The sequence below is a fragment of the Sinohyriopsis cumingii genome, unplaced genomic scaffold (genome assembly GCF_028554795.1).
Source record: "Sinohyriopsis cumingii isolate HCF-2022 unplaced genomic scaffold, ASM2855479v2 utg001505l, whole genome shotgun sequence".
Lineage (NCBI taxonomy): Eukaryota > Metazoa > Mollusca > Bivalvia > Unionida > Unionidae > Sinohyriopsis > Sinohyriopsis cumingii.
In genome coordinates this window covers 866,509-884,960 of record NW_028316006.1, presented here as the reverse complement: position 1 = coordinate 884,960, position 18,452 = coordinate 866,509, and the positions used below count along the sequence as shown (strand labels likewise).

Below are 18,452 nucleotides of genomic sequence, written 5' to 3'. Positions count from 1 at the left end.
GATCAGCACCATTTACACTGAGGACGAACTGGACCTCATAATGTCTTTAGCGCAAATGGTGATATGACCATCCATTTATGAGTAACATTAACAAGATTTTCAAGATGGTTGGAATGGTGGACATATTGAATATCAGAAGATTTATTTTGACAAAATTAAAAAGAAATCTGTTTAATAAATGTATTTTAGTCTTTGCTATGGTTTAAACTAATAGCACTTTTTTGCAAAAGATTGTCCTAGATACATGTACGTTGCCATTTGGATTGTAATTTTCTTTCATGAATTGATATTATAAACGCAAAACTGCAGTTTTCCTGCAGGTTTTTCTAAAGGCATTACAAATGTGAAGTCTTTGACTGCCGACAGAGTAATGTATTTTCAAGGTTAAAGTCACATCTCTGGCAAGGAAGATTTAATTTAGTTTGAGGTTCAATTACTGACAACAGTGTTTAAATTACAAATACACAATTTGTCATTTAAAGATGTATTCTTTTGGAAGTAAATGTAATCAAGAAACCATGGGTATATATGCTGGTAGTAATTTGTGAACACTAACGTTAAATGAGTATATGATCTGTTGCAGCTCACTTCAGGTTAACCATATTGTCAAACATGTTAATGTTTTCACGAGTTACTCTTGCACACGATAAAACCTTTAATGCAGTAAAGAAGCTGTCCAATGAAAACATAGTACATGAAGGCGACAACATTATGTTGGCAAAACTGTCAAAACAAACAAGTTTATCTCATCTTTATGGCACTACCATTACTGAAGTTGTTGGGGGCGAACTCACTTTCTCTAGGTTTGCTGAGTGAGGAACAAATCAGGTGCAAATAACAGGGTGACAGCTGGAGGCAAAGCCTCAAGAACGTAAATCCTGCAATGATGATCTCGGGAAGTGACTAGTCATTTCACAACGTGGCTGGATGAGCCATTGAAAGTATTGGGCACACTCCCCCATGCCCATGCCTTGGTTAACAAATGGTTATGTTGAACCTGATGAACCACGGTACGCTGTATTTGCTGGGACTGTTCCAGAGACTGTTGTAACTGAAATCAACATACACCAGCTGGACATCCTTCACCATGGCTGCGGACGTGGGGTTCTAGCTGTTTCGTTCTTTTGCTGCACTGACTGTGGCACAGGCTTCTCAGAACTTTGGCCATCTGCTTTTCAAGAATGTCTGTATATTTTCTACAGACCTCGACAATCTGCATGTTTTTGTTGGGTTCTGTAGCACCATCCATCTGCCAGCACAAACAGCTCAACTCGTTTAGGGTCGAGATTTTATAATTTTCCCCGCCAAGAACCCATGCACACTTTGGATTGGCTGCCATGGTCAGCTGGATAGACATCTAGGCCCGCAAAGCTCTATTTTGTGTACTGATGCCAAAAACAAGGCCACCAGGCAGGTCTGCATGTTGTGGTAAACAAGCATATGCCTGCCCCACCCCACAATATTTGCTGCGATTGTAACTCGCCGTTCCCACACCTCCTGGTCTTCTTTTAGTGGCCCCCTGTGAGACCTGCCCTTACGAGACATTATCAAGGTATTCCACCACCGCACAACGCAGTTTAAAGTATCTGCTCTTATGGGGTCCTTATTTGTAGGATTAGCTTCCTGCACTTCATAAAGACCACATGCCACCATAGCCATTGGATAGTCATTGCCCTAGTCAGGCACATCTATGTTGGTGGGAAGACCAGGTCTTGTTCTATGAATGATTATGACCAACATCTAGTCCTATGTGCTTCTACCTTCACTGGGTCAAACTTGTCCACCACGATCCACTCATCTGCATTCTGATGTAAGGTGATGAGCTTGAAGTGGATGAAAAAGTACGCCTGTTGCAAGGTCTGCAAGAGTGGCAGCTGCACGTGCATTGATCATCTGCCTGTTCAAAAATCAGCTGCCTGCCCCATACCATTCCACAATGTCTATATCCTTGAGGACAAATGATCTTCAGCCTCAACCCAAAACATAAGGTATATACATATGTAGCCCATTAAATCTGGAACTCATTATTGGCCTTGCTGAAAGAGTAGTACCAACTGTGATCTAGATTTCCAGGAATAAGCATGTGGTACATGATGCCTAGTCAGATTCAAATGTGACCTCGAGCTCAATAGCACCAAGGCAGTCAAAATCTAGTCCCATTTCCTCTGCTGCACTGGCCACCCCCTAGCAGTCGTCAATCTGTTCTCATAATCTGTAGTGCTATGTCGCTCTTGGGGTGTGGGAACTGAACTTTGGCAATGCTTTATATACATCTTGTGCTTAATGCATCCATTGTGCATGAGCCATTTTTTGCTGCTTTATGATTTACAAGACACGCTTAGTGGAATTGGATATATACCTGTATACGGCCAGCATGCAGACCAATATAATTGGATATATACTGGAATATGTCTAGTGTACAGTCACTTTTAATGAGTAACTCGGCCATCACCTGCTTAAACTGCACCCTGGCCATATTTTATTCCTTGCACTGCACCCTGGCCTTTTTTTGTTCCTTGCACTGCATTAAACTACACAGTGGCGTCACTAGGGTTGGTGTCACCCAGTGCGGTAACTCATGATGTCACCCCCATGGACCTCCTTCCAGCACAAAAATTCTTAATTTTTATAGACAGTCATGTGCAGTAACTCATGGTGTCACCCCCATGGAACACTTCCTGCACAAAAATTCTAAATTTTTATAGACAGTCATTTGGGTGTCACCCCCTCTGATGGTGTCACCCGGTGCGGTCTGCACCCCCCGCACCCCCCTAGTGACGCCACTGAAACTACACCCTGGCCCTGTTTGTTCCTTGCACTGCATTAAACTGCACCCTGGCCTTTTTTGTTCCTTGTACTGCAACTAATACTTTGTCTTATCATTGGTGCACATCTGATACAGCTGCATCTAAGTGCACATCCCCTGTTCACATGAATGGCACGACGCTGGCAGTGCATTCCCCATCCTCAGCAGGTGTAGCTTGCAGTATTTTATGAAACATGGTTCCATGCATCACTAACATTCCTTTAATAGCCACCCACATGTATTACGTGTCCTCATTCTTCCAGAATATGCTGCATAATATACATTACTAATAAAAATTTGTCTAGACACAGTCATGGCTTGCATCATATGGGGGTCTCAACAAAAAACAGTATGGACTCTTCTTTAGTCCTTATGGGAGTGGTCCCAACATTGTTAGATATGATAGGGTTGAGTTGGGGTGGATCCTTAAGTGGCAACTCTCATCTCTCTCTGCATCCCTTCCAGGGGCCATCCCACAAGAGGGGGACAAACAAACCTAATTACACATCTGGTGGTGCTCCATATCCTGCACTTTGCCCTCCCTGCTACTCATTTCATATTTGAAGAGCCATTTGTTGTGTTCAGTTATCACAGTTCTCTATGAACCATTCACTGTTTTGACTGGCATCAGAAATTACTGGATAAATGTGTGATGTTAGCTGAATAGATGTGTTGTGTGATGTGATTTGGATTTTTAACGTAACTTTAACAAATTTTCAGTCATATCACTACAATGTCTGCAATGTGGCAGTTTATAGTCATGTCTAGCACTGGGGCATCATGCTGCAGACATGTAGCATGATGTCCCACCCAGTCACATTATCCTGACACCAGGCCGACCAGTCCTAACACTAACCTCTTAATGCTGAGCACCTAGCGAGGCAGCTGTTAGTACCATTTTTGTAAGTCTTTGGTATGACTCGGCCGGGGATCGAACCCACAACCTCCCGCATCCGCTCTAACCACTAGGCCACCGGGGCGGTCAGCTGAATAGAAAAAAATGCTGTTAATGTTCCATGTGTAAAGTTGTTTCTTTTCTGTGGATTACAATTAACATTAAAGTTTACCTTGAATATTCCATTGATAAAACAGGTTAATTGCTCTCTGTCCTCTCTCAGTTCTCAATTATGTTTTTGAATAAACAAACTCTGCTTTTCTATAAAAAAATGAATAGAGTTTAACACTACTATTGCTGAAGGAATGAAGACTGGATTACATCATTCTGTTTGCTGTGAAGTAAGCTTTATTTATTTTCTGTTTTATTTTTCTTCAAACAATTAACAATCCAGAATTGATTTTTTACAGACTTTATTATTAGAAGCATCATTATATTTTTGAAAGTGAGCCATTTTTTTTACCAGAACATCTATCCAGCTGTGTACATTATGCCAATGAAATGCTGCTGACAGGTAATTAAAATAATTGAAATGCATGTCTCAAACTACTGACAGACTTGTCCCAAACTACTGACAGACTTGTCTCAACTACTGACAGACTTGTAAACAGGTCTGGATTAGAGTACAGCTTGGGTCTTATATACATGCAGTCAACAATTTTAAAAAAAATTTCTGTCAGCTTTGTTTTGAGGATTACAAATGTATACTGCCCAATGTGAAGAAAATTACAATAAAAATGCTCTCAAACTGTCAATATTAAACAACAGCAAAGCCTGCATAGACAGTGTGACCCTGGGGTCAGCCAAATGAATTCAACTTTGAATCAGGTGCACACCAAGCAAGATTCCACTTTTAAGAGAATGAATTTCAAAATACAAGGTAACTACCAGTAGAGATAAAACTGGGGATGCAATCAACTAGTGTCAATATAATGATTATATATCCAGATGAAAATGCAAGTGAAAAATCAATGAATACATGTTTTTATATTTCACAGGATACATATTAGCTATAAATCATGGGAAATAATTTCTGAAAAATACAAAAGGTGAAAGGAGCATTAAGTCTGAGTCATTTTGGTAAATTGCAACATCCTGCATCAGAGAGTACAATGAAACCCCATTAATCAGAATGATTCTTCTCACCTCTTTCATACCAACAAAAATGAGGAATGTGGATGAAGAAACTGCTTCAACAACAACAGTTCCATGCAATGGATTTCTTGCTTGTATCATGGTACAGTTTTGTACTAACACATGAACATCTTGCCTATCAGGATACATACTTCATTCATATAGAACACAAGACCTAACACAAATTCTTTTGTTGGTGCTGTCACCATTGCTACCAAAAAAAGTGATACAGCACTCCCTCATTATAATGTTGTCCTCAGAAGCCATATAGTATACTGCCTTACACTGAGAACACTTTACAATGAAGTGCAAGACACATGTAAGTTTATTCCACATCATGAAATGGGATCCATCATCATGCCAAACTTATATCAAGAACTGTGCTATAATGAATGTCCCAACAATGAGGAAATGAACTACCTATGTTTTACTATTCACAGACAAGACAGTAATAAAGGAAATCTGTTCCTAGTGAATGTCGTGCATGGACACATCTATATCGATAAGACCTGGATTAAGGAGTCCTTACTCAATTATAATGAAATTAGTAATCCCTTATCAACTGGATCATTATAAATCCCCGGCAATATTACACATTTTATATTTGGGTCCTGGTGTGAAACAGTTGATATCCCCACAATCTCTTTATAAAAAAATCCAAAACATTGGAATGTGGTCTTGACCTTCAACATTATGACACTAAATCAAACAGTCTTTTCCTTTTCTGGGATATCTCATTTGCAAAGTATGCTGAAATATGTAAGCACAATTCTTGTCATTTCATGGAATCAATTTTGTTATGGCTGGTAACAGTGACCTTCACATCTGACCCTTTGACCCCAAAGAACAACCCTGCTGCAGAGTTTAGTGAAATTACATGAAGCAGGACCCATTGTAATATAACCTTTTTTTGGTTGGTCAGTAACAGTGACCTTGACCATTTTACCATCCAGATTCAACTGTTTTATGTAAGACAACCCACCTACAAAACTTGGTAACAGTATGTGAAGTAAAAGTTATTGCAAGGAAACTACATTTTCAAGGGACATGTATGACCATGACAATATGAGATCAGCTGGCATACCTAAATATTATACTGCTAATGAGAAGATTAAACAGTGGAACATGTCTTTAACGACACCTACATAAAAAGAACACCTTACAAAGGATAATGTCTGGAATACCAACTAAAATGCAAACACAATTTTACTTTAAAGACAGGACACATAACATGAACTGAAGGCACTTGTTTTGTCCCAAAACACCACTCTTATTGCACATAAAAGACAATACTTTGCTCCAAAATTGAAAGAGTAAACTCTGTTACAGAAAGTTATGAACTGGCACCTGTTTACTAATTATGATGAGTGGGCCTTTGATGGAGTCAATACATGAAACTGACTTTTATAACAATAGATTTTGACTTAAAACCCACCTATAATTATTTAGCTTGGTAATTAAAACATACATGCATATCTAATAGATTCCTAGAGACACCAGCATATAACAGACTACAGGTAAATAATTAGTTCTGGGCCTTAAATGTCCTTTACATGCCTGTTTCAAAGCAAACTAAAACCTTCCATAATTAATTAGCACACTACATCACAATACTAATATTCAACCAAATGAAGCTTTCAGGCTGGCCTACAGTACATGACATTTCTATTGCACAATATTGATAGTTGCCATAGTCACGATATAAACAATTTATGTTTAACTTTAAATCTACATTCAATATAATAATTGCGAGGAATATATTCCGTGCCTTATCAATAAAGGTAAATATTCATTATGTGTAGGTACAAAAAATATGTTATCATACATTAATGTTTAATTTTAAAGCCCTTGCATGCAAGGCCAGCTTGACACTGAAAGAGAAATTATATAAGGACACTTGATTGATCTAATTCTCATTGAAGTTTTTATTATTATTGAATACTATGATGAGCCCCTATGTAATATGTTAAGTTAAATGATTTTCAATAACTGTTCTCCTCTATGACGAAGAAACAACATTTGCCCACATAATAGTCTATAGTTGGCAAAAAGAACTTTGTTGGTAGAACACTGGACATGTAAACCAGGGTTTGTGTGTTTTAACAGTGCCATTACAAACTAACCATATGGGAAAAGGCAACCTGTACAGATTGTATTGAGACAACAACTGGATGCTTGGAAAATTAACTGACCTATTGCCAATTGAAAATCAGTTACTGCCCATCAGTGACCACAGTGGACCACTGATCAATAATATCCCTGGAGCTATTTACTTCATGTGATATGTGATGATCAGTAGGTAGAGATATTTCTGTTCTTGAGGCATTTTACGCTGAGTAGGTACAACTATATCTGTTCTTGAGATATGCTATTGAAAGGCAGAGCTATTCCATTCTTAAGATATCTCATCTAAATGAAATGGCAGATGAGTACGTTGAGCTAATTCTATTCTTGAGATCCAAGGAAAAAAAGAACATATAATCTCTAGCCAGCTGATGAGGTAATTATACTGGATTATATTTTGGTAAGCAGAGCTATTTATGTGCTAATAAGTAAGTACAGCTCTGTTGTTTCAGATATATTAAGGTATCAAACAGGTGGAGATAATTCTATTTTTGAGATATGAGAATAAAACAGGATATGCTACCAAGTAGATGGAGATATTTGTCAGATATATTATACTAATGAGCAGGTAGAGCTATTTGTCTGTCAGATATATTATACTAATGAGCAGGCAGAGCTATTTGTTTGTCAGATATATTATACTAATGAGCAGGTAGAGCTATTTGTCTGTCAGATATATTATACTAATGAGCAGGTGGAGCTATCTGTTTGTCAGATATATTATACTAATGAGCAGGTACAGCTATTTGTTTGTCAGATATATTATACTAATGAGCAGGTGGAGCTATTTGTCTGTCAGATATATTATACTAATGAGCAGGAAGAGCTATTTGTTTGTCAGATATATTATACTAATGAGCAGGTAGAGCTATTTGTCTGTCAGATATATTATACTAATGAGCAGGTGGAGCTATCTGTTTGTCAGATATATTATACTAATGAGCAGGTAGAGTCATTTGTCTGTCAGATATATTATACTAATGAGCAGGTAGAGCTATTTGTTTGTCAGATATATTATACTAATGAGCAGGTAGAGCTATTTGTTTGTCAGATATACTAATGAGCAGGTAGAGCTATTTGTTTGTCAGATATATTACACTAATGAGCAGGTAGACCTATTTGTTTGTCAGATATATTATACTAATGAGCAGGTAGAGATATTTGTTTGTCAGATATATTATACTAATGAGCAGGTAGAGCTATGTCTGTTCTTAAAAAATATTTTAATTACATGAAAAATTACAGAACATGTAATCTCAAACCAACTGCTGATTTGTGTAGTAGATTATATTTTGCAAGGCAGAGTTATTTGTGTGCTAATAACCAGGTGCAGATATTTCTGCTCTTGAGATATATTATGGTATCAAGCTATTTCTATTCTTGTCAGCAGGCACAGATTTTTCACTTCTCTCTATATTTTATGCTAATGATTAGACAGACCTATTTCTTTTCTTGAGATATATTACATTATTGAGTAGACAGACCTATTTCTGTTCTTCAATATCCTATGCTAATAATCAGGTGCAGCTCTTTCTGTTCTCAAGATATTTTAAGCTATTGAGTAAATGGGGCTATTTACATTCTTGAGATTCAAATTATTTTGCTCAACTTCTATGGCAAATGAGTTGAATCAGTGATTCTATCTGAAGCGATATTAAACAATCAAATAAATAAATAAGGATAGTGAATGGACCAAACCATTCACCTGCAGAATAAATTGCATGGTGAAATACAAAAGGAATGCATCTGGGTTTACAAAACATATAGCCAATAAAATCAAAATCTACATGCAAATATCTGTTTTGAAATTACTTCAAAGACAATTAAAATGAATAACAAAATCTTATAAACAAAATTGCAAGTATAATCTTTGACATTCTGGCCTAAAAACTGAAAACATGGACAGTCAGCGTAAAATCTGTAAAAATCCTAGTTTGTCTAAGATTTTATGAGTAAGAAAAGCAAACAGCAATGAAACACCAAAACACCTGACAATGACAAGCACATGGTGAAATTTTTTACAACTAGTTTGATTGTTTGCTAAGTTCCTTCTCTTATGACATGAACAGAGCATGCTTATCAGGAATCCTGTCATCAGCTTTTTCAGATTTTAGGCAGGCTGTCTGGAATGAATATGTTCTTTAAAAGCAACAATCTTCTACATAAGCATAATGCTTCTTCCTCTCTGACTATATATATACTTGTACACACCCAATAATGATTAATGTCCAGTGAGAATAAAAATGATGTGTACATTCCTAGAATTCCTTTACCCTAAATTCCTTATCATTTTGGAAATATATATAACCAATAAATTTTAGTTTTCTTCATGAATTATTTGCACTGATCTTCTGTCTTCATCTCTGCTATCATTTTCCACCTATTTACATTGCAATTGACTGGTTCCACCTATTTACATTGTAATTGACTGGTTCCACCTATTTACATTGTAATTGACTAGTTCCACCTATTTACATTGTAACTGACTGGTTCCACCTATTTACATTGTAATTGACTGGTGTCTTGTTATATACATTGTTTTGGTTGTGTCTATTTTTTTAACTGAGAATTTAAAACGACATTTTATGAAATTAGTGCTACAACAATTTGTTCACTATCTGTGATGACAAAGAAAACTCTAAAAGGTTTATCCCATAAAATTATTATTTTCTAGAATTTCATCAGCTTCATTCAGAAATATAAAGTTGTCACTAAAATATCTTTAATAACTCAAAAAATCTTGAATAACTGCCACCAGTGTATGATGTACAATAAAACAACAAAGCAATTAACACATGAGTTCAGCAGAATATGGTGACTCGTCTATGCATTGTATTTGACTTTCAAAAACTTTAACACAAAGCTTCAAAAAGAATCTTAGCATGAAGTTACTATCAGGAAAGTAATACCTATTTCTCCCCATCTGGTATGAAGGCATATACAATATACAATAATTTTGACATTTTTGTCAACTCATGTCCAAAAGAGTCCAGAAGGTGGGCTGGTCTAAAACTGACTGACTAGCAAGATAGAACAGTTTCTATATCTTTTTATTCATTTTTAATTTGATTACTAGAATCCTGATGCATGAATAGAGACTTGGTATCAATGTCTTTCTTCAAAACTAATGTATGGACTGAATTTGAGACAAACTAGGACGCATATTAGCCATACTATAGAATAATTGATAGAGAACACATCTATATTTGTTTATGACTAGTATACACAGACCAGTCTGTGATGTTAAAATAAACTGGCATATTAACAGCAGCTATGACTGAAAGTATCAAGCATGCAAAGATAATATGTACAGTCAAACAGTATATTACTGGAACACAAAATATGATTAAAAAACTGATATAATATTGCACTGCAACTTTGTACCTTTCAAATACTGGCTTACAAATTTCTAATCATTTAATCCTTGAGCAGATGGTTTGATCAAAAATTGATAAATGTATTGTCTTGCCAACTACAATGTCACTGTGTCCTTGTAAACAAACTACCAAACTACACCCCCACCCCTTCATCTCAGCATAAAGTACAGCTCAAATGTATTTTCAGAACCCCATGCAATGTGGTGGGGGACTTAATCCCTCCACTTTTGCTCTGCAATGAAGCAATAAAATACTAACAAATCACCACCGTACCTTGGCCAGCATGCAGAAGGCATCTCCACCATGGAGCGGCTGATCGGCATTATTGATTGACATCTGAACAGCCAATCAACGAAGATCACCCATGGAAAGACCAAAGCGTCATGGGTGATTACAGAAGGTTGATGGACTCATTTTGCAATGTTTATTCTTTTACTTTATTCAAAGAAATCTGAACCAACTTATACACCTTAAGGCTTAGACAATTCAATTCCAGTAGACAGTCACATTTGTTTTTTTAAAAACCCAACAAAAATGAGCAAATTTTGAATTTACAAATCATGTAATGACCCAGTTACATGGCTGAATATACATCTTTATTCAATTTTAACTACACATGTACTGAAAGGGACTGGCTATTTATGGGGTGAGATTGTTTTTTCTGACCAGGAGATATCAGAAGAAATAGTTTAAGATATTACTGGAAACTCGTTAGGACCAGATTAGGGTCCCTTCCCCCCCCACAAAAAAACTAAAACAAAATTTTAATTGTTTTATTTTTGCTCATGTTTACTGGGTATTATGTACAATTTGAGTACATAGATACATCAACTTTTCTTTTGGGGGTTCGAGTCACAGGCTCTGCCAATATGGGTACATGAGAAAGCTTGCCAGTAGCTTCTTGTGGGTTGGTGGTTCATCACAGGGTTTTCCCTCCACCATTTATACTGGATGCCATGTATAGCTTATTTCGTGCTGAAAAATGGCATTCACCCTATGAACAACTTTTCTTTTGCTTTGGTACCCTTTCGAGGAAAGTTAGTGCCTTTTGAAATTTTGGAGAAGAAAAAGACCAACACTTGACCTGATCTGGCCATGCTTGTGTATGGGGTAACTATTGGAACTTGTGCAATATTGTTTCAAATCAGTCAAATATGAATACAAATTTGTTGTACATGTGTGTATGTGTGTGATTTGGATATTTAATGTAGCTTTAACAATTTTTCAGTCATATCACTATGATGTCTGCAGTGTAGCAGTTTATAGTCATGTCTTGCACTGGGGCATCATTCTGCAGACATGCAGCATCATGTTCCACCCAGTCACATTATCCTGACACCAGACCGACCAGCCTTACAGTCACCTCTTAATGTCGAGTGCCTTGGGAGGCAGCTGTCAGTACCTTTTTTTATAAGTCTTTGGTATGACTTGGCCTGGGTTTGAACCTGCGACCTTCTGCACCTGAGGCAGATGCTCTAACCACTTAGACCACCGGTGCTGTCTCAATTTTGTTGTAAACTGTATGACATCTACTGTTCGTTATCGTTATTTTCACTGCAAAGTGCATTTATACTAAATTTCAAATCAAACTTAACAAAGCATTTTGCATGAACTGCAACAGAAAGAAGGAAATGAATGCATCTGTACATTATGATAACATATTATTGTGAGATTTAAAAAAAATAAGATTCACTTCGCCAAATGTGTTCAAAATAGGTCCATAAGCACTTTCTTAAATTTTTGTGTCGTGTTATGTAGAAGATTCCGTAATAAGCAGTAGAAAGCATTAAACCAATTTAAAATACATGTGTTACTGCTACTGATAAGTCTTTTATTCTGTAAAGCCATGAAACGTAAATTTGACACCTATCATTTTATTGATTCATCAATCGAGAGATGAGGAATCAATCTCATGTCTTCCACTGAATCCATTTTAGTTGCAAAGCAGAAAACCAAATACAGAAATCAGCTAAATACTGTGAGAAGGCATTGGTTTGCATGTTTTATATTTATGGGTCTCAATAGCCAAATGTTCAAATAGTCACAAACAGGAAACTGCATCAAAATAATTAAATGTCTTAGATCTATAGTATAATTAGGTTATTGACACATCATTTCCATATATCTGATTAGCTTTCTCTATCATGATAAAAACTGTTCTTATAAGAACGATTCAATAATAGGACACATGGATACAACCACGCAGAATACCTTAAATTTGTGGAACATTTAAGACTTTCCACATTGTTATTCATTTCAACAATATGCTGAGGTCATACTAATTAGAAGCAATTACCAAACTTCTGCTGTTAATGATGGAACCACAATTTAAGCTGTAAACTACAATGCACCAAATCGGATGGTTTTGTTAGAAATGCACCTTTGCAATGCTGAAAAGTGACATCGTCTTCAGATGCTAGTTTTATAATAGTGTTTACAATGGTCTTTATTTCTGTAGAACATCTGATCCATCTAATTCTGTATTAGGGAGAGACCATTTAAGTTTTCAAAGGGTAATATCATTTGAAACAATTTTATCTTGTGATGCATGAAAGAATTATAAAAATGCCCCAGTCAGAAAGAACCATACATTAACTGAGCAGTCCTATACAGTATAAATGCACTCAGTATATTCAGCCTCAGAACTGGACCATTACTTTCAATGACTAAACACATGGTTCACATTTAAGTGTAAATTCAGTGGAGTGAGTGAGTTATTTAGATTTGTAATGTAGCTTTAACAATTTTTCAGTCATATCACCACAATGTCTGCAGTGTGACAGTTTATAGTGATGACTAGCACTTGGGCATCAGACATCTAGCGTGATATCCCACCGAGTCACATTATCCTGACACCAGGCCGACCAGTCCTAACACTAACCTCTTAATGCTGAGTGCCAAGCGAGGCAGCTGTTAGTACCATTTTGTAAGTCTTTGGTATGCTCGGCTGGGTTTCAAACCCGTGACCTCCCGTATCCAAAGCAGACGCTCTAACCACTAGGCCACCAATGCGGTGTAAATTCAAAGGAGATTTTTTGGTTTTATTTGACAGAAACAGCTGCCATATGGAATATAACGTCCATGCCTCAGAGGATTACTTTTCATGTTTAAACAGTAGCATAACTTTGCACTGCTCAAGAGAAGATCAACAAGGTCTCATCAAGTCTGTGTGTAAGTTTGTTAAGATTTCTTTGAATAAACTAAAAGCACAAAGTTGTTGCAAAAGGTGTTAATCAGCCTTTGTAAATGAAAAAAGTACAATAGTATTAGGACAGTTTTTGAGGCAATGAACTACATTAATATTATCTAAACTTTGATTTGGCATTATATATATATTACATAGTCTTCATTAGAACTAGGAAATGTGTATAATCATCTGAAAATGATGTAGATAAATTGGCATCTCTCTCTCTCTCTCTCTCAACCTCTAAAAAGCATGCTTGCATGGGTCATACACAGTAAGCCACACCATTTGACAGAGACCACATTCACTCTGCAGTGGTTACCTCAACGACTCTCTGTGAGGCACTGTGGTAACTCTATCAGGATATGTGGAGAGATGGTGGAAACATTTTTTTCTTAGTTCTCTCCACTCTCTCTTCATCACCACCGTATTGCATGGGGTTCCAAAAATAAACGTGAGCTGTACTGTATCTCTTCATTTGCACTTACCAGTACGTGCTAAATCTGATAAAAGTCCATTTATGGAAACTGGAGACAGTACCACTCCATAAAACTATAAAACAATCTACCTCAAACGTTTACAATCAATTCACCCTGTGACCATGACCTGCTACCCTTTTATATTAATTCTCATGGATGCTTCATTATGAATCTAGTTCAAAATATGATGCCTTTTCAGAGACACCTTTTGTTTAAAATCTCTTTAAAAAAATCAAACACTCTAAGCTTGGCTTGACCCATTTGACTGCCATGTAGCCACAAAAAGAGTTGTTGTTGTTGTTGTTGTTGCAGGGATTAACACCATTTTTCAGCACAAGATAGGCTATACATGGCAGACAGTATAAATGGTTGAGGAAGATATGGGAAAACCCTGGAAAGAACCACCAATCCACAAAAAGCTACTGGCAAGCTTTCTCACATGCCCACAGTCGCCGAACCCCCGACTTGAACCCATGCAGACAGAGGTGAGATGGCAATGATCTATAATGGTGAGTGCTTTAGAACACTCTGCCACTTGGGGCCCCCCACAAGAGAGAGAACAAAATGTCCATGAATAATAATAATAATAACAGTGCATGGTATTTGCTCAAACATCAAATCTGGAAGGTGAAGCTGCATTCAGAGGTCACTAGTACACAATAGGAAGTTTGGCTTTTTCACATGGTTGGCTGCTGACAGGTGTGACTAATAATGATATATCCGTAGCGAAAGCATATACCCCTCCATCCAAAACTTGAATCATTGACTATGCTCTAACCTTTGTAAAACTTTGCCTCTGACCTTCATCTTCCACCTTAGTGCCTAATACCTGTCCCCTTACACTGATGATAGTCAAGTCATGCAAATAGAAGATACTGACCTTAAGCATAAACTGACACACTGGATAGATGACAGACAGAAGACGGATAGACAATGACTACTATGTTTTGGCTTATGTGACATTCATTGCAGACAAGACAATATTGATAAGAGTCATACATATTCTCACATAATCATATGAACATATTTTCAATGGCAAAAAGAACACAAATTTTCATACACAAAACTTATTTTAGACAGAAAAGCACATACACTGAAAGGTTAAATCAATTACAATCAAGAAAAAGAATACTGACTTTTTAAGACCATTAAAAAGTATGTACCCTGCTTACTAAACATCACTTTGACAAAGCAAAAACTGCATAATTAATCTAATATCACTTATGACCCCATGTGAAATTTACATTAGCGGCATGGACAAAATACTCAGTCTTGACATTGAGCCCATTTCTAAAGCACCATAAAAAAATGTCAGTATTGCTAAAACCACACAAAAGGTCACAAAACATATCAAAAGGTCAACACATCACTACATCTAGTTTTATCAAAACTTCTTTAAAAAAAGGATATGGTTTCATGGTTGGTTGTGAATAAAATGGGTAAAGTTATTCAGAAGAGGTTGAAAATACAAATCACAAGTTTATGAATAACATAACTATTGCTGGAGACAGGACCTTAACATAAGCATACAATGCATTCTAACAGATGTTAACTGGCAAGTACATACACAAGGGTTTTCTTAATACACATATATATTGATATAAATTCCTTATAAAAAAAATGCAAGAAAAACATCTGCCTGTAAAGATTGTCCTGGTTGCCAACTACTTGTACATTATTTATTAAATTTCCTTTTGCCAATACTACCAGAGTAGGACAAGTCATCGGGCCATGAAATCAGAACACTGAGATTCAAGTATCAGCCAATCAGAAATAAGTATGAGCCATTTCAATCTATAATAAGTTTAAGATGTATACTGAAAATCTATTTGAAACTTGGAGATACAAAAATTCTGAAGCTATCATATCAGTCAATTCCAAATGAAAACTGCACAATTAGCTAAGAATAATAAGCAGAACAGACGTGGATATGATAGTGTATTATGCAGTCTGTTGTTTGCAGTTGGACTTTACTTTAAAGTGAGTATGCAATAAGATACATGTCTGAAATTTTCAGTTTCTTCTTTCCAAAACTAAATATTTCTGCAAAGTTTGAATTGTTTTTCATGACTGCAGCAACATTTCTACTGACTGAGTTACGTGTAAAAGTCAGTGTTATATACTTAAGGGCAGTGAATAGCAAATATCTTACTACACAGTAAACAAACTTTTTCATTCAAAAAATAAAACTGGTAGTGAGATGTACCATGAATTCATTTATTTGAATTGGTATCAACTTTTGTAATTTTGTGATAAAAGACATTTTTATTGGTACCTAAATTCACAGACTAGGTAAGAAATCATTGTTTCTATAGAAGGATAATTATTTATTTGGTCTTTAAATTTTCTGCAAAACCACAAATTCCTTGAAAATTGGCACCTTACTACTTACTGGATTACATAAAAAACAGCAGCTGGCAAAAAAGAAAATAAATGACAAAATATTTGTACTGGATGAGTTGACAGATTGTGTCTAAATCTGTTGGAAGCCTTGTCGAGTTCCATGAGATGACTGTTCCTTTCAATTCTTACTGCATGGGTCTTTGTGTTGGTCTTTAACTGCAAGGTAAGACAAACATCAATTACTAACCAATGCAACTTTCATGACTTACCCTATGTTGTTTTTTTTAAATGTTCTTTCCGCACCCATCCAATGACCACAATCTAGGGGCCATAACCCCAAACTGTTCATGATTCTTCTTCCTAGAGGCATGTACAAAATTTAGACAGAAATTATTGAAAATTATAAGAGTGATTGCAATTTGTTTTACCACCCACAAGGAACACCAGGGGTTATCACATGGGTAACCTATGTACCATTTTTGGTTATTTTCCATTCAGCGACTTAAAAGATGAGGATATGGACAGATAGAAAGAAAGATGGTATCACAATATCCACCATTTTGCTGCTGAAGCATAGGAATAACTATCACATCCACTGATAAATTCTCCAACAAGAGTTATGCAGGATGAAGCGACTTATTACTGCTAATGTATCCAGGTTACACTTTGAATAAACAATCAAATGTTAACTTTAATTTCTCCCTGAACTCGACTCCTTTGCACCCTCTTGGTGTGCTTTTTTTGCCATCATGAGTGTTTATATAAAACAGGAACAATTTTACAATGTACATGTAATATTTCTATGGTGCACATCCATTACAGAGATATATTTTGTTAGAAGCTTGTACAAATCAAACTCCTCATTAGTTGGTGATTCATTTTAATTTTAAAAAACCTACAACTGCAATATTCTTGGTTTGTTCACTTGTCTGCCAAGTTTCCACGTTGAGCCATTGACAGACAATAGTCCAATAGTGTAACATTTTCTGGACTGAACTAATGACCTATGTGCAGTGTTTCCCTTTACCCTCATTTGCGCTTCAGAGACCTCCAAATTTTTAATTTGACCCCCAGTTTTGATACTAAAGTTTGTTTTTTACTCAGTCTGACCCGCAGTTTTGACACCAAGGAGATTTTTGACTCTCAGTCTTGCACCCCTAGGGGATACACTGTATGTGACTCAGGTTCTCAAGATGAATCTTGCAGAAGGACAGTTTAGGATTTAATCAATGAAAACTTAGTTTCAACCAACATAAATAATTGGAGTAAAATGTTTTTTTTTCATAATACTTGATTAAAAAATGTTTGAGTACATCCACTATCTCAAAATTCCAGCACTGCATAGCTAAAAAAAAAGTGATCACCAAATGATTTTGGCTTATTTAGCAAACGTACCCAAAGATGCAGTTTAAAATTTTGTTTAATTTTCATATGAACTCTGAATAGTCAGAGTACCCCTGCATATACTCCTGGGTAGCATGTACATTCAAATGGATCAGTTCTCAAGTTATTTCAATGAAAACATACACCAAAATATCAATTTCATAACGTGCAAACAATTTCATGGCTCTACACAGAATAGAATTTGTGTGATTGTGCCAAAACAAATTCAGGACCTACAAGGAATAATTTTAAGTTACAAATGGCAATAACTTTATTAAAAATAAGGATGTACATGTGAACAAAAATAACAACACATCATTTACTGATGACCATGATAAAATGTTAAATTGCAATAAATAGCTTTTGTGCAATCATAATAAAACCAAATCTGGAAAATTTATGAAAATTCCAAGTCACCAACTGCCATAACTCTGTTAAAATAGTATTATTTTGGAGAAAGTCTAATCAGATCATTTACTCAGAACTTTGTGTAAATTTTCATAGCTCTAAGTTTAATAGTTTTTGTGCCATTGTGGTAATATACCATTAATGCCTTCTCTCTTCCTGTTATTCTATGGCAGGATAACAATGCAGGTCAATTCCCAAAGGTGAAGGAAATAATAGATTTTAGTACATCACATGATGTCATGTGATATCATACAATGTTTGTGCATGGCAATATTGCTTGCTGAAATGGGTATAATTCCTGCAGACAAGTATGGCATTC

The 18,452-nt window shown here is 36.1% G+C and overlaps 1 protein-coding gene across 1 annotated transcript in view; it reads right to left on the bottom strand.

Annotated features, from left to right (window-relative positions):
* Positions 1–4,097: 4,097 nt before the first annotated feature.
* The window catches only part of LOC149772440 (uncharacterized), a 63,074-nt gene continuing 48,719 nt past the window's right edge, over positions 4,098–18,452 (bottom strand). The window contains exon 8 of the mRNA XM_089947823.1: positions 4,098–16,558. Coding sequence (XP_089803949.1) covers positions 16,521–16,558 — 38 coding nt within the window. The 3' untranslated portion in view covers positions 4,098–16,520. The remainder of the gene's footprint in view (positions 16,559–18,452) is intronic.